Source organism: Schistocerca cancellata, chromosome 3 (genome assembly GCF_023864275.1).
Source record: "Schistocerca cancellata isolate TAMUIC-IGC-003103 chromosome 3, iqSchCanc2.1, whole genome shotgun sequence".
Taxonomy (NCBI): Eukaryota; Metazoa; Arthropoda; class Insecta; order Orthoptera; family Acrididae; genus Schistocerca; species Schistocerca cancellata.
The window spans coordinates 584,056,448-584,082,620 of record NC_064628.1 but is presented as its reverse complement, the minus strand read 5'-3'; the positions used below and the strand labels follow the sequence as shown (position 1 = coordinate 584,082,620).

At 43.0% G+C, this 26,173-nt stretch overlaps 1 protein-coding gene across 1 annotated transcript in view; it reads left to right on the top strand.

Moving 5' to 3' along the window:
• The window catches only part of LOC126175444 (15-hydroxyprostaglandin dehydrogenase [NAD(+)]-like), a 96,067-nt gene that overhangs the window by 3,272 nt on the left and 66,622 nt on the right, over window positions 1-26,173 (top strand). The window contains exon 3 of the mRNA XM_049922248.1: window positions 19,461-19,567. Within this exon, the coding sequence (XP_049778205.1) occupies window positions 19,461-19,567 (107 nt within the window). The remainder of the gene's footprint in view (window positions 1-19,460; window positions 19,568-26,173) is intronic.

Here is a 26,173-nt window from a genome sequence, read left to right as displayed (position 1 = left end):
AATTAGATACATAATGATAATTTGGAGGGCAGGCCATATGATGCATATAATTTTTATGTAATTGTCTTGATTTTTTTTAACAGAATTAAGTTTTGGCTGTACAATAGACATCTTCCAAATCTGTCATTCTACTGCACTGCACTGCGCTACGTTAGAATCCTGTAAAATAATGAGTTTTGACAAATATTATTTTTACATGTCATTACTTGTTGCAGTGCAGCAGAATGAGAGATTCTGAAGATGGCTGTTGTATTGTTGAACCTGGTAATTCTGTTCAAGAAACTTTGCAATAAAGACCTTAAAAAAAATAAAATAAAAAAAGCCACTGACAATTCATATCTGACAACGTATTACTGCTCAAGAATTCTCCAGTGCCAGAAGTAAAATAGTTCAGGAAAGAAACTTTTAATTTACATATGAAAACACTTTTTCTTACTCTGACATTTTACTTCTATGGCTAAATGCTGTAGCTTTGTAACAGTTTATTTTACTGACCCATGATTGAGGTAGGTTTACTAAATAGCAACAGCGCATTTGTAAAGATCATTATTACTCTCTCATTACTTTCTTTTGTGCAGTGAATACTATTTGCATAATTGAGGAGTACTCCTAAAAGTTATCCCAAAGGATGTCAGTGACTGAAAATATGTTAACTTACCAATTTATACGCAATTCATCGTTAATTACTCTAAGTGTTTTAGCAGTTATTTGACTAGGTGGTTTAATTGATAATCTTAATTGCAAGCTTATATGCCAGCTGATGATGGCGCATATCCACTGATACAATTTGGAGCTAGAAAAGTAAGGGAAAAAAAAAGGTTGAGCACATACTTAAAGATCTTCCTACTGAAATATCTGCTCGAGCTACACAAAGTAAAGTATGACAGTATGACCTTTCCCCACCCCCCCCACCCCCCACTCCCAGAATCCCAGCCATCGTTCTTTGACGAGGTAAAAAATTTGTAATAATGATGGCAGAAAGTAAAATAATTCTTACAAAAAAGTGTGAGGAGTTCTTGAGCAAATTCATGTGTAATTTGCTTTCACATTTATAAGACTGAAGTATTCTGTTTGCAGAGAGTTGCGTTGCAATCATGACAATAATTGTTCTTTTTTTCCTATTTGTTTTGCCAGTAAATTGTTTCATCTTCTCCAGACATATATTGGAATCACATGTTGGATGATGCTTTGTCCCGAGATTCATCAGTAAAAAAGATGAGATGAAGGCAGATAAAACAAAACTAAACTAATTATACCAGCCTTGTCTGTAGCAACAAAAGTAGCGATTAAAATTCTATAGCAGATTGACATTTACCTCAATATGAATCTTTGTCAAACTCTTCCCAATCGAATATTTCTCCCTCCGATCCAAAATGGTTGAATACTTCCCCATTAGTTTTGAAAATTTTCTTGATCATTCAATAAACTTGTAACAGTGTTACAGCAAAACATAATGAGTATATGCATCAAACTCATGACAGTGCAAGTATGCATTGGCTCAGTCAGTTGCGATGACAACTCTTATGTTCACCACTGTTTCTTACAATGTTGCTCTAGAAATTGACAACAAAAGGCAGCATCTGTCATGGGCCAGGTAATGAGATGTCCGTACATTGTTCTTACAGAAAATGAGCCCAATTTTTGAGTGACAGGCATCTCCTGCTTCGAAAATTGTGGGCCGAGATATACTTGGTTACGGGCTTCTGAACACAGCATTGTGACCAGAGTTATGTTCAGGCTTTACTGCCTAAGTGTTGACTAATAGATGTGCAACCAGTGTATCATCAATATTTTGATAGTAATCGCAGTGGAGCAACAAGCTTTGTGCATCACCAAATCAAGTATTCAAGATATTCTCCAGAATGCTTTGAAGAAGAGAGAAATGTGTGTAAAGTTTGTCTCGCATATCTTGAGAGTTCTGAACAGAACTGACAGTACTGGGATGCCTGCTGTGATTTTATTCAAATGAAAATGCAGACATTCTTTTCTGGAAAAGAATCATCATAGGTGATGAGACTTCGTTACAAATACAAACCTACCACAAAACAACGAAGTGTGGAATGACTCTTTAATGGTTCACAAAGACCAAAGCAGGTGCAAATGTGATGCACAAGTTGATCACCATTCCAAAAGAGGATTTTTGTGACAGTTTCACATGGTTGTATGAACAGAGTGAGTTGGGGATGCGGTGGGGGAGGGGGGGGGGGGGTTAGGTGGACAATGGAGAACATCTGAAGTGTTAAAACCACCATCTTGATCTTACTCTATTTTTTACAGTCTCATAACTTTTTGGACTCACAAGATGTATGTATAATGCGTTTTCATCAACAATTATAGACAGTAACTTGGAACTTCATGCTTCATTTATTATATATAGTTGATAAAATCTGTGCAGATGAACTGTATTGCCCATTCCACCCCCAAGTTTGATGCTACCTCATATTTTCAAAGCCAGTTAATAACTTTCACAAAATATCATTATTTGTTTCCTCACTATATGAAGTGGCAATATGTGTATCATCTGCAAAAGTAATTGATTCAAATGCCTGACCAAAATGAAATGTTGCATTGTTAATATGAAATATGAACTCTTACTGCCCTATAGTTAGGTACTATGGTATTCCCATTGCAGTTTCTCCAGATGCAGAAGCGGTGTCAGCCTTGTGAGGTTTATTGTAACTTAACTACATTTCAGTTGTTGAATTGGAAGTGCACCAAATGTGTGCAGAGTGATATACCCATATGTATTACAAAAAACGTATGCATATACATATGTACCACATCTACTCCTATACCACTGGATCAGTTTCAACCAAATTCGGTACCCATATCACTTACTGTCTGGAAAGAATCCATGGTTGGGTAAGGACCATTTACCCACCATAGGGGTGTAGGTGACAAGAAGTGCAGCCCACGATATGCAAATACCCAGACTTTATTCATCGAGTATTTGATGCTGAGAGAACTTAGTGACTTGCAACAAATTTTGCAAATCATTTCAAAAATGCTTTAAAAAAAAAAAACCCTCTTTCTTGATGACAGCGCCCTCGTCCTCCCACAAAATCATGAAAGGGAAAAAATTTTCACTGTTCATGCAGTAAAACTGCCGCATCAGTTGTGGTGTTTTAATTTGTTACTTGTTTACTACTAACTGTACTCACAATACACTTTGTAGACAGTCTTCATGTAGACAACTGAATGTACCTGAAAAATTATATCATTATACAATACATAGTTCAGGACATATGACGACATAAACAACGAGATGTGTGAAAAACTGCTGAATCATGCATAAAGTTCAACTATATTACTTCTTTGCTACTAACTCCAGTCACAACACATTTTGTAGACAGTATCCATATATGCCACTGAATGTACCTAAAAAATTGTCATTGTGCAGCACATAGTTGAGGAGATATAAGCGATAATCATTGAACTGCATGAAAAGGAAATTGTAGGACAACATTTGCTGGAGACACAGGTGAATGATGTGTACAGATAGGTTGTGTGTGTGTCTATATAAACAAAGATGATGTGACTTACCAAATGAAAGTGCTGGCAGGTCGACAGACACACAAACGAACACAAACATACACACAAAATTCAAGCTTTCGCAACAAACTGTTGCCTCATCAGGAAAGAGGGAAGGAGAGGGAAAGACGAAAGGATGTGGGTTTTAACGGAGAGGGTAAGGAGTCATTCCAGTCCCGGGAGCGGAAAGACTTACCTTAGGGGGAAAAAAGGACGGGTACACACTCGCACGCACACACACACGCACACGCGCACACACGCACACGCGCGCACACACACACACACACACACACACACACACACACACACACACACACACACACACACACACACACACACACATCCATCCACATATGTGTGGATGGATATGTGTGTGTGTGCGCGAGTGTGCACCCGTCCTTTTTCCCCCCTAAGGTAAGTCTTTCCGCTCCCGGGACTGGAATGACTCCTTACCCTCTCCCTTAAAACCCACATCCTTTCGTCTTTCCATCTCCTTCCCTCTTTCCTGATGAGGCAACAGTTTGTTGTGAAAGCTTGAATTTTGTGTGTATGTTTGTGTTCGTTTGTTTGTCTGTCGACCTGCCAGCACTTTCATTTGGTAAGTAACATCATCTTTGTTTTTAGATATATTTTTCCTTCGTGGAATGTTTCCTTCTATTATAACCATCTTATATATATAAAGAAAGATGATGAGACTTACCAAACAAAAGCGCTGGCAGGTCGATAGACACACAAACATACACACAAAATTCAAGCTTTAGCAACCAACGGTTGCCTCATCAGGAAAGAGGGAAGGAGAGGGAAAGACAAAAGGATTTGGGTTTTAAGGGAGAGGGTAAGGAGTCATTCCAATCCCGGGAGCGGAAAGACTTATCTTAGGGGGAAAAAAGGACAGGTATACACTCGCGCGCGCACACACACACATATCCATCCGCATATACACAGACACAAGCAGACATTTCATGTTGTTGAAAGACAGGTGAGGTATGAGCGGTGGCAAATTGAAATTAGAAATTAGCGGAGATTGAGGCCTGACGGATAGCGAGAAGAGAGGATATGCTGAAGGGCAAGTTCCCATCTCCGGAGTTCTGACAGGTTGGTGTTAGTGGGAAGTATCCAGATAACCCGTACGGTGTAACACTGTGCCAAGATGTGCTGGCCATGCACCAAGGCATGTTTAGCCACAGGGTGATCCTCATTGCCAACAAACACTGTCTGCCTGTGTCCATTCATGCGAATGGACAGTTTGTTGCTGGTCATTCCCACATAGAACGCTTCACAGTGTAGGCAGGTCAGTTGGTAAATCACGTGGGTGCTTTCACACGTGGCTCTGCCTTTGATCGTGTACACCTTCCGGGTTACAGGACTGGAGTAGGTGGTGGTGGGAGGGTGCATGGGACAGGTTTTACACCGGGGGCGGTTACAAGGGTAGGAGCCAGAGGGTAGGGAAGGTGGTTTGGGGATTTCATAGGGATGAACTGAGGTTACGAAGGTTAGGTGGACGGCGGAAAGACACTATAGGTGGAGTGGGGAGGATCTCATGAAGGATGGATCTCATTTCAGGGCATGATTTGAGGAAGTCTTATCCCTGCTGGAGAGCCACATTCAGAATCTGATCGAGTCCCGGAAAGTATCCTGTCACAAGTGGGGCACTTTTGTGGTTCTTCTGTGGAAGGTTCCGGGTTTGAGAGGATGAGGAAGTGGCTCTGGTTATTTGCTTCTGTACCAGGTCGGGAGGGTAGTTACGGGATGCAAAAGCTGTTTTCAGGTTGTTCGTGTAATGGTTCAAGGATTCCGGACTGGAGCAGATTCGTTTGCCACGAAGACCTAGGCTGTAGGGAAGGGACCGTTTGATGTGGAATGTGTGGCAGCTGTCATAATGGAGGTACTGTTGCTTGTTGGTGGGTTTGATGTGGACGGACGTGTGAAGCTGGCCATTGGACAGGTGGAGGTCAATGTCAAGGAAAGTGGCATGGGATTTAGAGTAGGACCAGGTGAATCTGATGGAACCAAAGGAGTTGAGGTTGGAGAGGAATTTCTGGAGTTCTTCTTCACTGTGAGTCCAGATCATGAAAATGCCATCAATAAATCTGTACCAAACTTTGGGTTGGCAGGCCTGGGTAACCAAGAAGGCTTCCTCTAAGCGACCCATGAATAGGTTGGCGTATGAGGGGGCCATCCTGGTACCCATGGCTGTTCCCTTTAATTGTTGGTATGTCTGGCCTTCGAAAGTGAAGAAGTTGTGGGTCAGGATGAAGCTGGCTAAGGTAATGAGGAAAGAGGTTTTTGGTAGGGTGGCAGGTGATCGGCGTGAAAGGAAGTGCTCCATCGCAGCAAGGCCCTGGACATGCTGAATATTTGTGTATAAGGAAGTGGCATCAATGGTTACAAGGATGGTTTCCGGGGGTAACAGACTGGGTAGGGATTCCAGGCGTTCGAGAAAGTGGTTGGTGTCTTTGATGGAGGATGGGAGACTGCATGTAATGGGTTGAAGGTGTTGATCTACGTAGGCAGAGATGCGTTCTGTGGGGGCTTGGTAACCAGCTACAATGGGGCGGCCGGGATGATTGGGTTTGTGAATTTTAGGAAGAAGGTAGAAGGTAGGGGTGCGAGGTGTTGGTGGGGTCAGGAGGTTGATGGAGTCAGGTGAAAGGTTTTGTAGGGGGCCTAAGGTTCTGAGGATTCCTTGAAGCTCCGCCTGGACATCAGGAATGGGATTACCTTGGCAAACTTTGTAAGTAGTGTTGTCTGAAAGCTGACGCAGTCCCTCAGCCACATACTCCCGACGATCAAGTACTACAGTCGTGGAACCCTTGTCCGCCGGAAGAATGACAATGGATCGGTCAGCCTTCAGATCACGGATAGCCTGGGCTTCAGCAGTGGTGATGTTGGGAGTAGGATTAAGGTTTTTTAAGAAGGATTGAGAGGCAAGGCTGGAAGTCAGAAATTCCTGGAAGGTTAGGAGAGGGTGATTTTGAGGAAGAGGAGGTGGGTCCCGCTGTGACGGAGGACGGAACTGTTCCAGGCATGGTTCAATTTGGATGGTGTCTTGGGGAGTTGGATCATTAGGAGTAGGATTAGGATCATTTTTCTTCGTGGCAAAGTGATATTTCCAGCAGAGAGTACGGGTGTAGGACAGTAAATCTTTGATGAGGGCTGTTTGGTTAAATCTGGGAGTGGGGCTGAAGGTGAGGCCTTTGGATAGGACAGAGGTTTCGGTTTGGGAGAGAGGTTTGGAGGAAAGGTTAACTACTGAATTGGGGTGTTGTGGTTCCAGATTGTGTTGATTGGAATTTTGAGGTTTTGGAGGGAGTGGAGCTGGAAGTGGGAGATTGAGTAGATGGGAGAGACTGGGTTTGTGTGCAATGAGAGGAGGTTGAGGTTTGCTGGAAAGGTTGTGAAGGGTGAGTGAGTTGCCTTTCCGGAGGTGGGAAACCAGGAGATTGGATAGTTTTTTAAGGTGGAGGGTGGCATGCTGTTCTAATTTGCGGTTGGCCTGTAGGAGGATGCTCTGAACAGCCGGTGTGGATGTGGGAGAGGAAAGATTGAGGACTTTTATTAAGGATAGTTCGCCCTAGCCAGATTACACTCCCATATTTTATTTTCTCAGTCTTGTCTGACATTTGGCATCACCCCCAAAGGCCTCACACTTAAAGTTCCCATCTCTGGCTGCAACCCTTCTTTCCATCAGTCCCTATACCAGTTCCAGACTGAACAATCCATTGCCCTCACCCACCTAATCCTTCACCTACACGTCCACTCAGCCAATCAACACACCCATCATCTCCTATCCTTAATAAAAGTCCTCAATCTTTTCTCTCCCACATCCACACCAGCTGTTCAGAGCATCCTCCTACAGGCCAACCGCAAATTAGAACAGCATGCCGCCCTCCATCTTAAAAAACTATCCAATCTCCTGGTTTCCCACCTTCAGAAAGGCAACTCACTCACCCTTCACAACCTTTCCAGCAAACCTCAACCTCCTCTCATTGCACACAAACCCAGTCTCTCCCATCTACTCAATCTCCCACTTCCAGCTCCACTCCCTCCAAAACCTCAAAATTCCAATCAATACAATCTGGAACCACAACACCCCAATTCAGTAGTTAACCTTTCCTCCAAACCTCTCTCCCAATCCGAAACTTCTGTCCTATCGAAAGGCCTCACCTTCAGCCCCACTCCCAGATTTAACCAAACAGCCCTCGTCAAAGATTTACTGTCCTACACCCGTACTCTCGGCTGGAAATATCACTTTGCCACGAAGAAAAATGATCCTAAACCTACTCCTAATGATCCAACTCCCCAAGACACTATCCAAATTGAACCATGCCTGGAACAGTTCCGTCCTCCGTCACAACGGGACCCACCTCCTCTTCCTCAAAATCACCCTCTCCTAACCTTCCAGGAATTTCTGACTTCCAGCCTTGCCTCTCAATCCTTCTTAAAAAACCTTAATCCTACTCCCAACATCACCACTGCTGAAGCCCAGGCTATCCGTGATCTGAAGGCTGACCGATCCATCGTCATTCTTCCGGCGGACAAGGGTTCCACGACTGTGGTACTTGATCGTCGGGAGTATGTGGCTGAGGGACTGCGTCAGCTTTCAGACAACACTACTTACAAAGTTTGCCAAGGTAATCCCATTCCTGATGTCCAGGCGGAGCTTCAAGGAATCCTCAGAACCTTAGGCCCCCTACAAAACCTTTCACCTGACTCCATCAACCTCCTGACCCCACCAACACCTCGCACCCCTACCTTCTACCTTCTTCCTAAAATTCACAAACCCAATCATCCCGGCCGCCCCATTGTAGCTGGTTACCAAGCCCCCACAGAACGCATCTCTGCCTACGTAGATCAACACCTTCAACCCATTACATGCAGTCTCCCATCCTCCATCAAAGACACCAACCACTTTCTCGAACGCCTGGAATCCCTACCCAGTCTGTTACCCCCGGAAACCATCCTTGTAACCATTGATGCCACTTCCTTGTACACAAATATTCTGCATGTCCAGGGCCTTGCTGCGATGGAGCACTTCCTTTCACGCCGATCACCTGCCACCCTACAAAAAACCTCTTTCCTCATTACCTTAGCCAGCTTCATCCTGACCCACAACTTCTTCACTTTCGAAGGCCAGACATACCAACAATTAAAGGGAACAGCCATGGGTACCAGGATGGCCCCCTCATACGCCAACCTATTCATGGGTCGCTTAGAGGAAGCCTTCTTGGTTACCCAGGCCTGCCAACCCAAAGTTTGGTACAGATTTATTGATGGCATTTTCATGATCTGGACTCACAGTGAAGAAGAACTCCAGAAATTCCTCTCCAACCTCAACTCCTTTGGTTCCATCAGATTCACCTGGTCCTACTCTAAATCCCATGCCACTTTCCTTGACATTGACCTCCACCTGTCCAATGGCCAGCTTCACAAGTCCGTCCACATCAAACCCACCAACAAGCAACAGTACCTCCATTATGACAGCTGCCACACATTCCCTGAACCATTACACCAACAACCTGACAACAGCTTTCGCATCCCGCAACTACCCTCCCGACCTGGTACAAAAGCAAATAACCAGAGCCACTTCCTCATCCTCTCAAACCCAGAACCTCCCACAGAAGAACCACAAAAGTGCCCCACTTGTGACAGGACTGGATCAGACTCTGAATGTGGCTCCCCAGCAGGGATACGACTTCCTCAAATCATGCCCTGAAATGAGATCCATCCTTCATGAAATCCTCCCCATTCCACCAAGAGTGTCTTTCCACCGTCCACCTAACCTTCGTAACCTCTTAGTTCATCCCTATGAAATCCCCAAACCACCTTCCCTACCCTCTGGCTCCTACCCTTGTAACCGCCCCCGGTGTAAAACCTGTCCCATGCACCCTCCCACCACCACCTACTCCGGTCCTGTAACCCGGAAGGTGTACACGATCAAAGGCAGAGCCATTTGTGAAAGCACCCACATGATCTACCAGCTGACCTGCCTACACTGTGACGCGTTCTATGTGGGAATGACCAGCAACAAACTGTCCATTCGCATGAATGGACACAGGCAGACAGTGTTTGTTGGTAATGAGGATCACCCTGTGGCTAAACATGCCTTGGTGCATGGCCAGCGCATCTTGGCACAGTGTTACACCGTCCGGGTTATCTGGATACTTCCCACTAACACCAACCTGTCAGAACTCCGGAGATGGGAACTTGCCCTTCAGCGTATCCTCTTTTCCCGTTATCCTCCAGGCCTCAATCTCCACTAATTTCAAGTTGCCGCCACTCATACCTCACCTGTCATTCAACAACATCTTTGCCTCTGCACTTCCGCCTCGACTGACGTCTCTGCCCAAACTCTTTGCCTCTGTATGTGTGTGTGTGTGTGTGTGTGTGTGTGTGTGTGTGTGTGTGTGAGCGTGCGTGCGTGCTTGCGTGCGAGTGTGTACCCGTCCTTTTTTTCCCCCTAGGGTGGGTCTCTCCGCTCCCGGGATTGGGGTGGCTTCTTGCCCTCTCCCTTGGAAACCGAATCCTTCCCTCTTTCCTGGCGGGGCGGCTGTTGGTTGCGAGAGCTGGAATTTTGTGTGTGTGTTTGTTTGTGTGTCTGTCGACGTGCCAGCGTTTTCGTTTGGTGGGTCACATCATCTTTGTTTTTAGATGTAATTTTTTTTTCCCCACGTGGAATGTTTCCCTATATATATATATAGAGAGAGAGGGAAGCGTTCCATGTGGGAATAATATATCTAAAAGCAAAGATGATGAGACTTGCCGGGCGCTGGCGGGTCGGTGGACGCACGGACAAGCGCAGGCATGCACGCGGGGTTCGGGCTTTCGCAACGGACGGTTGCTTCGTCGGGGGGGGGGGGGGGGGATGTAGGTTTTGGGGGAGGGGGGGGGAGTCGTTCCGGTCCTGGGGGTGGGGGGGACAGGAGTGCGCTCGCACGCACGCACGTGTCCGTCTGCGTGTGCACAGGCATGGGCAGACATTTGTGAGGGCCTTTACAAATGTCTGTCTGTCTGTCTCTCTCTCTGTGTGTGTGTGTGTGTGTGTGTGTGTGTGTGTGTGTGTGTGTGCGAATATGTACCTGTCCTTTTTTCCCCCTAAGGTAAGTCTTTCCGCTCCCGGGATTGGAATGACTCCTTACCCTCTCCCTTAAAACCCACATCCTTTCGTCTTTCCCTCTCCTTCCCTCTTTCCTGACGAAGCAACTGTTTGTTGCGAAAGCTTGAATTTTGTGTGTATGATTGTATTTGTTTGTGTGTCTATCAACGTGCCAGCACATTCGTTTGGTAAGTCACATCATCTTTGTTTTGTATATATACACTCCTGAAAATGGAAAAAAGAACACATTGACACCGGTGTGTCAGACCCACCATACTTGCTCCGGACAGTGCGAGAGGGCTGTACAAGCAATGATCACACATACGGCACAGCGGACACACCAGGAACCGCGGTGTTGGCCGTCGAATGGCGCTAGCTGCGCAGCATTTGTGCACCCCCGCCGTCAGTGTCAGCCAGTTTGCCGTGGCATACGGAGCTCCATCGCAGTCTTTAACACTGGTAGCATGCCGCGACAGCGTGGACGTGAACCGTATGTGCAGTTGACGGACTTTGAGCGAGGGCGTATAGTGGGCATGCGGGAGGCTGGGTGGACGTACCGCCGAATGGCTCAACACGTGGGTGTGAGGTCTCCACAGTACATCGATGTTGTCGCCAGTGGTCGGCGGAAGGTGCACGTGCCCGTCGACCTGGGACCGGACCGCAGCGACGCACGGATGCACGCCAAGACCGTAGGATCCTACGCAGTGCCGTAGGGGACCGCACCGCCACTTCCCAGCAAATTAGGGACACTGTTGCTCTTGGGGTATCGGCGAGGACCATTCGCAACTGTCTCCATGAAGCTGGGCTACGGTCCCGCACACCGTTAGGCCGTCTTCCGCTCACGCCCCAACATCGTGCAGCCCGCCTCCAGTGGTGTCGCGACAGGTGTGAATGGAGGGACGAATGGAGACGTGTCGTCTTCAGCGATGAGAGTCGCTTCTGCCTTGGTGCCAATGATGGTCGTATGCATGTTTGGCGCCGTGCAGGTGAGCGCCACAATCAGGACTGCATACGACCGAGGCACACAGGGCCAACACCCGGCATCATGGTGTGGGGAGCGATCTCCTACACTGGCCGTACACCACTGGCGATCGTCGAGGGGACACTGAATAGTGCACGGTACATCCAAACCGTCATTGAACCCATCGTTTTACCATTCCTAGACCGGCAAGGGAACTTGCTGTTCCAACAGGACAATGCACGTCCGCATGTATCCCGTGCCACCCAACGTGCTCTAGAAGGTGTAAGTCAACTACCCTGGCCAGCAAGATCTCCGGATCTGTCCCCCATTGAGCATGTTTGGGACTGGATGAAGCGTCGTCTCACGCGGTCTGCACGTCCAGCACGAACGCTGGTCCAACTGAGGCGCCAGGTGGAAATGGCATGGCAAGCCGTTCCACAGGACTACATCCAGCATCTCTACGATCGTCTCCATGGGAGAATAGCAGCCTGCATTGCTGCGAAAGGTGGATATACACTGTACTAGTGCCGACATTGTGCATGCTCTGTTGCCTGTGTCTATGTGCCTGTGGTTCTGTCAGTGTGATCATGTGAGGTATCTGACCCCAGGAATGTGTCAATAAAGTTTCCCCTTCCTGGGACAATGAATTCACGGTGTTCTTATTTCAATTTTATATATATATATATATATATATATATATATATATATATATATATATATATATAGCGGCAAAGCCATGGGTAAAAAGCTCCTCCTAAACAGCTGGACCAATTTCATCAAAACTTGGCATGCATAATACTTACTATCTGGAAAGTTGCTACTCGCCATATATCTGAGATGCTAAGTTGCAGATAGGCACAATTACATTCTGTCCTGGATTTTCCATTGTTTGAATACTATCTGGAAAGAAATACTGTGGGGATAATAATCAGCAACCATCTATTGGGGTGGAGTTGATAATTTGGAAAGATAGAAGAGAGTAGGAGGAGATGAAAGCAGATAGGGGGAGGAGGAGGAGGTGGTAGACAAAAATGGAAAAGAAGGAATTGTCAGAAGTGAGAAGAGGAGATGGACAGCAAGAAGGATGGGGATGGGAAAGGGATTAATAGGAGATTAGATTAAACCATGGGTACTTTGTTTGTATATCTTAAAAATGTAGCTTTCTCGTTAACAGTAATGGAAATTCATGGATGGAGCAATATGTAAAGTTAAGGAAAGGCAACTACTCACTTATAGCAGATCAGTGTATGGAGCACAGAAACACAAAATAGAAAACAGGATTTACACTAGCTCTCAAGCACTCTCTCTTTTTCTAGCAATTCTCATGTTGATCCAACATCATCATCAGTTAAGACTGCAGTGAGCATTGGATCATAGAGATTGGACTATAGATTAATTGAAAGAAGTCACCTGGACAGAGTAATCATGCTTCCTGTTAGACCGTGATCTTGAATGTGTCCAGATATGCATTCATCCAAGTGAATACATGCTCAAAACATGCATTGCCACATGGACACAGAGCAGTGGAGGTCATATTATGCAACGAAGAAAATTCGCATGGCCTCCAGTGGGAAATGTAGTGGTAATTGAAGGGACGTTAACAACTGTGAACTACGTGGACATTACTACAACCACCTGTGTCCCCTCACACATATCTTCCTTAACAGTGGTACCATCTTCCAGCAGGGTGACAGTTGTCATAAGGCAGTAATCCTACTTCAGTGGTTCTTGGAGCTTGAGAGAGAGAGAGCTCTTGTTGATGTCTTCACCACTAAATTCATCTAATCTGAATCCGATGGAAAATATCTAGGCCACTGTTGGGCACCAGCACCACACCAATGGACCACTGGCTGGTAATTTATGGGAATTGTGTGTCTTGTGCATAAACATCTGATGCCACCAACCTCCCGATTCCTGCCAAGGACTTGGTGAATCAGTGCTGTTAGAATCACTGTTGTATTGTGTTCAAAGGTCGGCCATTATGATATTAAGCAGGTTGTTGTGATGTTTTGGTTGATCAGTGTACATCCTAGTGGTCATTTTGACATACAACCTGTTATTGACTAAATACATTGAAGTGACAAAAGTCATGGGATAGCGATATGCATATACGCAGATGACAGTAGTATGGTGTGTACATGATATAAAAGGGAGTGCTGTGCCGCAGCTGTCATTTGTATTCAGGTGATTAATGTAAAAAGGTTGCCAGTATGACTGTGGCCACGTGAATTAAAACTTTGAATGTGGAGTTTTAGTTGTAGCTAGATGCATGGGACATTCCATTTTGGAAATTGATAGGGAATTCAGTATTCCGAGATCCGCAGTGTCAAGAATGTGGCAAGAATACCGCATTTTGGGCATTACCTCTCACCAAGGACAATACAGTGGCTCATGGCTTTCTTAATGACGGAGATCAGCGACGTTTGCATAGAATTTTTCAATGCTAAGGACAAGCAACACTGTGTGAGGTAACTGCAGGAATCAATGTGGGATGTATGATGAATGTATCCTTTAGGACAATGCGGCAAAATTTGTTAATGGGCTATGTTAGCTGGTAAATGATGTGACTGACTCTGTTAATAGTACAACATTGCCTGCAGTGACTCTCTTGGGCTCGTGACTGTATTGGTTGGACTCTAGATGACTGGAACACTGTGGCGTGGTCTGAAAGTCCTGATTTCAATTGGCAAGAACTGGTGGTAGGGTTAGAGTGTGGCACAGACCCCATGGAGCCATTTACCCAGGTTGTCAACAAGGTACTGTGTAATCTGGTGGTGACTCCATAATGATGTGGACTGTGTGTACATGGAATGGACTGGGTCCTCTGATCCAACAGAACCAATCATTGACTGAAGATTGTTATGGTCAGCTACTTGGAGATTATTTGCAGCCATCCGTGGACTGCATGCCCCCAAACAACCATGGATTTTTTTTAAGACACTGCACCATGTCACTGGGCCAAAGTTGTTTGCGATTGGTTTGAAGAACATTCTGGATATTTGGCCACTCAGATCACACAGTATGAATCCCATTGAACATTTATGCAACATAATCGAGAGTTCAGTTTGTGCACAAAATCCTGCTCCAGTAACATTTTCACAATTATGGATGGCTGTAGAGGCAGCATAGCTCAGTATTTCTTCAGCAAACTTCCAAAGATGTGTTGAGTCTGTGCAATGTCAAGTTGCTGCACTATGCCAGGCAAAAGGAGGTCCGACACAATGTTAGGAGGTATCCCAGAATTTTTGTCATTTCATTGTATCTTATTATTACATAGGTGAGTGAAAAAATGGGAGTACATCAACTTCTCAAAAGTGAAATGAGAGATTTTTTGGTAGTTATTGACATCTGTGAACTCACCCTTGTAGAAAGGCTTAACAGTGACATATTTTAAAATGTCTAGAGAAGTAGTTGTGGTTATATTCCACATCTGTTTAGTTTTTTGTAATATGGGGGCTTCATGGCTTGCTGATCTGTGGGAGATTCACTGAAGCAAATATTTTGCTATAACAAGCAGAAATGATGTAAATCCACTAGTTTTCACTGTGCAGAATCCTCATGAAGAAGAATCGTGATATTGTTACACAAACGGCTCCAGTCTTTTGTATATGTAAGAACAGCTTTTTTGCATGTGTTAATGTCTCTGTCTGAAACAAATATTATTTGTGATCCACATGGTGAAAACAGTGCAAAGTAAATCCTCTCCCTGTGTGTGTGTGTGTGTGTGTGTGTATTTTGACAGACAGTAAAACGATTTTCAAAAATGTTCGCCTCATTAATGTTGTCTTTTCTGCATGAGTAATGTTGCTCGAGTACGTGACAACAGCATATTATGTTAAGGCTTACTTATCAACATTATGACCACCTGTATAATAGCATATTGCTCCACCTGTGAAATGCAATACAGCAGTGAACCTGTGAGACATAAATTAGATAAGTCTTTGGTAGGTTTCTATGAGTATGTGGTACCATATATTTACTCGTGGGTCATACAGTTCCCTTAAATTATAGCCCAGTGGTTTATGTTCATGAGTCTGTTGCCCAGTAGTACCCCGGATGTCCCCATCAGGTTCAGATCAGGCATGTTCGGTGAGTTGATTATTTGGCTCCTCAAAACACTGTGCCATGATTCTGGCCATGTGCATGGACAGTTATCCTGCTGGAAGATGCCACCACCATCAGAGAAGACATTACGCAGTATGGGATGCAAGTGGTCCACAGTAATGTTCACATAGTTCACAACTGTCAGTAATTGTAATGCACTGCTAGTGTCAAAAAATCAGGGGTCATTTACAACATAGCACTTCACATTCCCCTTCTGAAAAGTTACATATCTACATCCATACTCCGCAAGCCACCTGGCGGTGTTTGGCGGAGGGTACTTTGAGTACCTCTATCGGTTCTCCCTTCTATTCCAGTCTCGTCTTGTTCGTGGAAAGAAAGATTGTCGGTATGCCTCTGTGTGGGCTCTAATCTCTCTGATTTTATCCTCATGGTCTCTTTGCGAGACATATGTAGGAGGGAGCAATATACTGCTTGACTCTTCGGTGAAGGTTGTTGTTGCTGTTGCTGTTGTTGTTGTGGTCATCAGTCCTGAAACTGGTTTGATGCAGCTCTCCATGCTACTCTATCCTCTGCAAGCTTCTTCATCTCCCAGTACCTACTGCAACCTACATCCTTCTGAATCTGCTTGGTGTATTCATCTCTTGGTCTCCCTCTACGATTTTTACCCTCCACGCTGCCCTCCAATACTAAATTGGTGATCCCTTGATGCCTCAGAACATGTCCTAACAACCGATCCCTTCTTCTAGTCAAGTTGTGCCACAAGCTTCTCTTCTCCCCAATCCTATTCAACACCTCCTCATTAGTTATGTGATCTACCCATCTAATCTTCAGCGTTCTGTAGCACCACATTTCGAAAGCTTCTATTCTCTTCTTGTCTATTTATCGTCCATGTTTCACTTCCGTACATGGCTACACTCCATGCAAATACTTTCAGAAACAACTTCCTGACACTTAAATCTATACTCGATGTTAACAAATTTCTCTTCTTGAGAAACGCTTTCCTTCCCATTGCCAGTCTACATTTTATATCCTCTCTACTTCGACCATCATCAGTTATTTTGCTCCCCAAATAGCCAAACTCCTTTACTACTTTAAGTGTCTCATTTCCTAATCTAATACCCTCAACATCAACCAACTTAATTCAACTACATTCCATTATCCTCGTTTTGCTTTTGTTGATGTTCATCTTGTGTCCTCCTTTCAAGACACTGTCCATTCGGTTCAACTGCTCTTCCAAGTCCTTTTTCCGTCTCTGACAGAATTACAATGTCATCAGCGAACCTCAAAGTTTTTATTTCTTTTCCATGGATTTTAATACCTACTCCGAATTTTTCTTTTGTTTCCTTCACTGCTTGCTCAATATACAGATTGAATAACATCGGGGAGAGGCTACAACCCTGTCTCACTCTCTTCCCAACCACTGCTTCCCTTTCATGCCCCTCAACTCTTATAACTGCCATTTGGTTTCTATACAAATAGTAAATAGCCTTTCGCTCCCTATATTTTGCCCCTGCCGCCTTCAGAATTTGAAAGAGAGTATTCCAGTCAACATTGTCAAAGCTTTCTCTAAGTCTACAAATGCTAGAAACGTAGGTTTGCCTTTCCTTACTCTAGCTTCTAAGATAAGCCGTAGGGTCAGTATTGCCTCACGTGTTCCAATATTTCTACGGAATCCAAACTGATCTTCCCCAAGGTCGGCTTCTACTAGTTTTTCCATTCGTCTGTAAAGAATTCGTGTTAGTATTTTGCAGCCGTGACTTATTAAACTCCTCAGTGAAGGTATGTTCTCGGAACTTCAACAAAAGCCCGTACTGAGCTACTGAGTGTCTCTCCTGCAGAGTCTTCCACTGGAGTTTGTCTATCGTCTCCGTAACATTTTCGCGATTACTAAATGATCATGTGATGAAGCGCGCTGCTCTCCATTGGATCTTCTCTATCTCTTCTATCAACCCTATCTGGTACGGATCCCACAGTGGTGAGCAATATTCAAGCAGGGGGCGAACAAGTGTACTGTAACCTACTTCCTTTGTTTTCGGATTGCATTTCCTTAGGATTCTTCCAATGAATCTCTGTCTGGCCTCTGCTTTACCGACAATCAACTTTATATGACCATTCCATTTTAAATCACTCCTAATGCCTACTCCCAGATAATTTATGGAATTAACTTCTTCCAGTTGCTGACCTGCTGTATTGTAGCTAAATGATAAAGGATCTTTCTTTCTATGTATTCACAGCACATTACACTTGTCTACATTGAGATTCAATTGCCATTCCCTGCACCATGCGTCAATTCGTTGCAGATCCTCCTGCATTTCAGTACAATTTTCCATTGTTACAACCTCTCGATATACCACAGCGTCGTACATAGTGTCATGTAATGCTCCTTATCTGGTTTTCATTTCTTCATGTGGAGAAAGCTACTTCATTGCCAAATGCCAACAGACTTGTAATATCCAGTTCATTATTTATTGTTTCAGTTAAAATGTTAAATATTCTGTCACTTTGTTATAGCCCTGTCAACTTGAATTTGATGTGCTTGTAACTGTAGGTTTTGTTTTAAAATGTGACACAGTATTTTTTTCTTGTATTTGCATCCTATATGCAACTCCAATGCACCCTGTAACCATAAGCATCAGTTAGTGGGTTGATAGGTAAAGAGGTGGCATTTGCCCTCTCTATCTTGAGTACAGACTATTTATTCATTACAGAATTTTCCTACACTGTAGGTAACCATCAATTCTCTGGAATATAATACGTTCTTTGCACACCTTTGAAATTTAGTTCTTGTGGCATGACATGGCTCGAACTGATCAACTCATTTTTACCAAATATGGCTATTTTAAAGACTGCCCACTCCTCCGAATAAATTTCTGGTGACACCTATCCCTGTAACATTAATTGCTGCTAGGTAGTGATACTTTACTTGTACCTCCATTGAGCCATCCCACTGAGTCTCAGTGGTTGTCTACCCTAGATTCACTCTAAACAAAGTTTTTCTTATTATGTTATATAGTTACACTAACTACATACATCTTATTAAGTTTAGAACTATTCCTTTTTGGTTCAGCACAGTACTATCAAAGGAAACTGACAAAATTTCAGTATAGTCATCACTGTTGAATAAGTTGAAGCAATTGTTCTAACATGTTTTGTATTTGGAAAGAGTGGTATTCAAATCCTTCAGCCCTTCTCAAATCATTCTGAAGTCAGTGCAACATGCAACTCTTGTAGATGATTACTCATATAGAAAAAAATAGTTCACTGCATGATACAGATTAAAGAACCCAGTTCTAATACCAAGGGGCAATGAGAAATATGGCAGCCACTAAAATGTCAATAGTATGACAGTTTAGGGTGTCACATGTATTTGAAAATCTACTGAGTCATTAGGAGACTCAATGAATGCTCCATACATGATTCACACCATTTAGCAGATCTCTCTTAAAACTAATGTTAGTCTGTCTTTTGTCCACAATGACGGAATAATCTTAGTGAACCATTGTTGTCTTTCCTTTCTGTTGTTGTACATAATGCATGATATCTATATAATGTCAAAATGTTTGAATGTTCCTATAAATGGAATGTGGAAAATAAAAGCAACAGAAATTTGTGTTTGAAAAGGAGGTGGTGAGTGTTCTTGTTGTGAGTAGGTTACATTTTCAAACAACACTCGCAGTTTTCATCAACCATGGAGTTAACTGCTGAAATACACACACAACCTACCACAATTGGAATGCACATTTTAAAGCTACAATACTTTGTTTCAAATCTGATAGTAATCAGTGACTTCACTATGTTTCATTACAGAATCTTTTCAGACAACAATTTCTGAATTTGGCTGCCTTGACATTGTTGTAAACAATGCTGGAATAATGAATGACAGATTTTGGGAGCTGGAAGTAGATGTCAACTTGGTAAAATATAATATCAGTAATTATTTATTTTTAAGAGTTACAAAAAGATAGCACCTTCAGAAACTGTTATTGTATTTTGGATGTACCTAACTGTTTAATGTCAATAACTTTTGTTTCTTGTCTATGCTTTTACAATTTCCATAGTATGTTTCATAGTGCCTGTAACATTAGTGATTTCTGCATGGTAAATGTTCACAGAAGTGTGTACTAATAGTGTTTCCAGGGAAAGTCTTTATATCTGTAAATAAGAGCTTTCATATTTGTAAGCTGTCGAATAACAGCACAAATTTTATACTGTGTGGGGGGAAGACAATGACAAATCTGGAAAACTGTAGCTTGGAAAATATATAGCAAATAATTTTCTGTGGTTTTTTTTTCAATTACATTCGTTTTTTTGGCCTAAAATTCAACAAAGGAAAATAATCTCTTGATTTAAAGTAAAATATTCTGGATTCAGTCTTTCCTTGTAAATGTGGACTTCAGAGAATCCCATCAAATGTATTTTTTAAGGCTTAGATACACTATGTGATCAAAAGTATCCGGACAGCTGGCTGAAAATGACTTAAAAGTTCATGGCACCCTCCATCGGTAATGCTGGAATTCAATATGGTGTTGGGCCACCCTTAGCCTTGATGACAGCTTCCACTCTTGCAGGCATATGTTCAATCAGGTGCTGGAAGGTTTCCTGGGTAATGGTAGCCCATTCTTGACGGAGTGCTGCACTGAGGAGAGAGATCGATGTTGGTCAGTGAGGCCTGGCACGAAGTCGTCATTCCAAAACATCCCAAAGGTGTTCTATAGGATTTAGGTCAGAACTCTGCTCAGGCCAGCCCATTACAGAGATGTTATTGACATGTAACCACCCCACCATAGGCCGTGCATTATGAACAGGTGCTCGATCATGTTGAAAGATGCAGTCACCACCCCCGAATTGCTCTTCAACAAAGGGAAGCACGAAGGTGCTTAAAACATCAGTGTAGGCCCTTGCTGTGATAGTGCAATGCAAAACAACAAGGGTTGCAAGTCCCCTCCATGAAAAACATGACCATACCATAACACCACCACCTCCGAATTTTACTATTGGCACTACACATGCTGCAGATGACGTTCACCAGGCATTCGCCATACCCATACCCTGCTATCGGATTGCCACATTGTTACTGTGATTCATCACTCCATACAATGTTTTTCCATTGTTCATTTGTCCAACAGTTACACTTCTTACACCAAGTGAGGCATCGTTCAACATTTACCGGCGTGATGTGTGGCTTATGAGCAGCTGCTCGATCATGAAAACCAAGTTTTCTCACCTCCCACCTAACTGTCATAGTTCTTGCAGTGGCTCCTGATGCAGTTTGGAATTTCTGTGTGATGGTCTGGATAGATGTCTGCCTATTACACAGTACGACTCTCTTCAACTGTCTGTGGTCTCTGTCAGTCAACAGACAAGATCGGCCTGCACGCTTTTGTGCTGTTCGTGTCCCTTCACATTTCCACTTCACTGTCACATCGGAAATAGTGGACCTAGGGATGTTTAGGAGTGTGGAAATCTCGCGTACAGACGTATGCCACAAGTGGTATCCAATCACCTGACCACGTTTCAAGTCTGTGAGTTCTGCGGAGCACCTTATTCTGCTCTCTCATGATGTCTAATGACTACTGAGGTTGCTGATATGGAGTACCTGGCAGTAGGTGGCAGCACAATTCACCTAATATGAAAAAGTATGTTTTTGGGGTGTCTGGATACTTTTGATCGCATAGTGTATATGCAGCATTACAGCATGTTCTTTTCTTGCATGGTTTTCAGTACACAATATCTCACACGAGCAGTTAAGTGGGAAAGTAGTAGTTGCATCATCCTTGCCATGATGCTGATACTCAGTGCATTGAGATGTGCATGGTAACAGTTCATATATCACTGTAACCTAGATGACATTAATATGCATGATATACATATGGACTTGAAAAATGTGCAAATTTTGAGTTCCAAATATGCAAGCAAACAACCAATTTAACAATGAAAAATGTTGATGTGTGCTCAGTATCTTACGTTAATCAAATTAATCAGCTGTTACTTATTATATAAGGTTTGAATACAAATGTGCTAATGAAAATTCCTTGGTGGAATATAAATGATGAAAGAAATACAGATAATAACTTACCACATAAGTGAGGTGCTGAGTTGTCAGTCCACACTTAAACAAGACAGACTGTTACTAGCTTTTGAACGAATCTTTTGTCAATAAATGTACATAGGCTCTGCTACAATGTTTCTGGTCACTACATTGTGCTGGCACTGCAGCTTGACTGTGGTGAGTGATTGTCAGATGGAGTGCATAAAGGGAGAAAGGAGATGGGGTTTAGGAGGGAGGGCTAGGGAAGAGAGACTAACAGCCACGAGGGACAGGGAGCAGGTACCCAGTATAGAAATGTGCCATAGGTCACCTCCTTCTGGCTGTAGGCAGGGTAAGATAGAAAAGGGGAAGAGGATGATGGCAGAGACGAATGTATGAGTACAGGATGAGTAAAATTAGGCTGGTGAATGATACGATTATGTTGTTCTACAACAGGATAATACTCAGTAATAAATGAAATGATCATATGGCATTGTAGGCCAGAAGACATTGTATGTAGTTGTTCGGCCTCCTGATGCAAATATTTCTATTTTACGCCACTTCAGCTAAATGTGTGTCAATGATAACATCCAATCTCCAAGTAAAGAAAATCTGCGCCCTGGCCAAGAACCAAACCTGGAATCCTGCAATCTAGAGGTAGCAATGCTGACCACTAGACCACAGGTTGCAGACGTATTGGGTGATGAGGATGATAGGTGTCACAATGTGGGTACTGTTGGTGGCCAGTTAGCTTGCTGTGAACAGAGGTTTGTTTGAAGCCATTGAAGAGATGGTGACTATCCAGGAATGTGTGTTGAGAAGGTCCAGATGAATTAGATGGAAGAGAAGGTGTTGAGGCTGTGGAGGTACTGGGACACTGTTTTGGCCCTAGGTCCAGATTGCCAATGAATTTGAACCAGACAACTGATCAGAGGTTTTGGATGGGTAGAATGGTTTCTTCTAAATAGTCCACAAAGAGGTTGGCATGGGGATGCATGTGGATGGATTATTTTTGTATAACTTTCCCCATCAAAAGTGAAGTAGTTGTGTGTAAGGATGTAGGTTGCCAAGACCATATGCATAACTCCCTATCATCATCATCATCATCATCTAAGGAGAAGATATACAAGCAGGTTCATAGTTAGTCAGTCACCCAGTGGCAGAATAAATGCTGATGACAACGTGCTAGATTTCAGTGGCTGCTACACATCTGGCCCTTGGATCCTTGCCCCCTGTCCAACACCAGCTTCTCTGAGTTACATAGACAGAAGTTGTCCTTGTAACAAATCTTTTATTTCTGTACCACCTCCTCTGCCCTATGACCTTAAATTCACTGTCTGCAGCCCCATCCTCCTCTCTACAAACCCTGTCTTCCAGTATCCTATGTGGATCATTTTGAAACTAATGCCACCAATTTATTTTAATGCAAACTAGAAAGATAAAGAAAGCACAGCAGCACATTAAATACAGTAAGATTTCAGATACATACTATCATTTTTCCACAGAGTTCCCACAATTCATTATGCACTTTTGTCAAGAGCCTTCATGCTCTGCTTATAGGAAACAGTACCAGCTCTGTTGTGCAGCCTGACATTATTGTTGCCAGTGGGATTTGTGTGTTTGCTTGTCTCTGGAAATTGCAGCTTTCAGCCTAGTCAGTGTGGTATTAATTGACAGTTGTGTTAGACTTACAGACATAAATAAGAACCACACCCTTCTTATACTAGAAGACTGTGCACATCACTTTGCCTAGAAATTGGCTTTGTCTTCAACTTCTTTGTTGGAGAATTTGCAGGTAATTACTCTGTGGACTGTCTTTGGATTCCAGCTTGTAGTGGTGATACTACATCTTATTGTCAGTGATGATGTTCAGAAAATTTTCACATTAGCCTCTTATTGGTCCAACAAGCCCTGAAAAATATCCATGTGATGATTTTTTTCCCATCTTGTTGAAGTAATTGTGGGACCCAACTCACACACACTTTGAAATAACGAAGGTTGCACAGTGTCTGACCCAGGTCATTACAGCCAACATTTTTGTGCATACAATTGATGGGTAGAAATACACAGATCATTATGAGAACTGAAAGATGAACAGGGTCGAAAAGGTATGGCTTCTTGTGCACATTCTTTTCACCACTATTGACTTGCAGTGTCCACCACCTTGCAATTACTAGTGCCTACTGTGTCATCTCCACGCACCCTTAGCAAGTATAGGTGAATATCAGTTGGCGCAGTTTGTTAAGTTCGTATATTTGATGCCATGGGAAACCTATCTCTATCTGGAATCTTTGGAGTCAGCTGGCCGCAGCAGTGCACAGATGCCATGAACATGAGTTGTAGGGATTCACATGCCTGCTAAAATTGCCTCCCTCCCACCCTTGCCATCACAAACCCAGAATGTTGTCTAGCCTATGATGCGTCATTGCAGTCTACAATGCCATTGAACTTGAACTGAATGTGATTTGTGTTATCAGTAACAGTGCAATATTTTTGTTAGTAGCTAGTTTCATAATGGAAAAAAAAGTTATTCATACAATGGAAGCTATAAACTGAAAGTAATAGCATATGCAGAATAACATGGAAACAGAGGAGCTGAGTGGCATTTTGGCCCTCCACCAACAGGAAACACCATTTGCGATTGGCGGGCTAGCAAAGAAGAAATGAAAAAATGAGAAAGACTAAATATAGAAACAGAGGACTAAATGGAAAGTGGCCAAAACTAGATGATGTATTGAAATGGATTAAAGGATGCCATCAAAATGGTATTGGAATTAATACAAAAATGATTTAAATACATGCTTGTAAGCTAGCGCCACACCAGAACTTAGAGGACTTTAAGGATGGAGTTGATTGGTGCTACTGGTCTTTGAAGCATCATGTACTTTTTTTTTTTTTAAAAAAAAAAACCCTCAGAAAATGCCACAAGAGTATGGAGAAAGAATGTTATCTTCTCATCACTGTATTATCCAACACCAAAAGAAAACCAGTGTGGAACTAAGCCAAATAATGAATATAGACTAAACATTTCTGACATTTGATGTGCTGAATAACAAACTGTTGCCATGAAAGGTGCTAAAACTGTAACCATAAAAACAAATGGACATGGGAAAAAGCAATACAATGCTGTCCTTTCATGCTGTGCTGATGGTTCTAAACTTAATCCAATAATTATTTTCAGGCACAAAACGATGCCAAAACCTTCTGAAATATTACCAGGCGGAGTTCACATACTTGATAATGGTTGGATGGAAGAAACTGGTATGTAATTAAGGAGAGTGTGGGAGAGAAGGAAAGGTACTATATTGAAGAGGAGTTTTCTTCTTGTGCTAGGTCAGTTTAGTAGTCATTTGAAAAATTTTGTGAAAGAGAAACTGAGACAGGGAAATACAGAGCTTGCTGTTATTCTGTGAGGACTTCACAATTGAAACGTCTTGATGTCTTGATAAGTAAACTGTTTATGACAGAGGAATGGAACAAATGGATGATAGATGAAACCCAACACGAATTCGCACCAAAGGGAGCTTTAGAACGACCTACAATCAAACAAGTGCGTCAGTGGATACAGCAGTCATGGTCCAGAGTGAGGGCCAAAATTATTGTTAAATCTTTCAAGAAGTGCAGCGGAAGTAACATTATCAATGGTGGTGAAGAAGAAAACAACAATGACGACAAAGAGGAAGGAGGAGGAGGAGGAGGAGGAGGAGGAGAAGAAAAAGAAGAAAGTTCAGATGATTTTCAGGGATTTTAACGGTCAGTTCAGTTTTATAAACTAAGAATTTTTTTATTCTGGCTGTACACTCTAGTAATAAAAATGGTAAAAATGTTATTTTTTTAAAAAATTCTTAAAAATTAAGGTGCATCTGATAGTCTGTAAATGTGGCATGTACCTTGGAGTTAAAAGTTTATTTTGGAATGCTAAGAAGAAGAAGAAGAAGAAGAAGAAGAAAAAGAAGAAGAAGCTATTCATTCTGGCAGCTTAGCCTAGGGTCTAAACAAAGATATCAAAGGCTTGTTGATGGTAACTAAGTGAAAACTATTTTCATAAAGGAAACTGCCAAATTTACTCATTTTCAAAAATGATAGCTAGCACTTTATTCTCTATTTGCAGATAAGGTTCTTGAGGCTGCTCTAAGGTGTAGGCTTTTTGAAACTGTCTAGTAACTTAAGGGAAAGGACAGCACCAGTACTGTGAGGGGAGGCATCCATTTCCATAGCCAATGGCAACCAAGGCTGATACATTGATAACACAAGTTTTTACAGTTCTCCGTGCCTACAGACGAGCTATGGACCATTGAAAAGGAACACACAATGCAGCCGATTTTAACAATTGGCAATAAGAGCTCCCCAAGGAATATATCAGGCATAACAGGTAATCTTGCAGAGGTCTTGACAGATTTGGGAGTGGACATACTTGTATTTGCCTCAACATATTCCTGTGTGGATTGTAACTCTTCTTCACTGATCACATATCCTTGGTAAGTGATGGAAG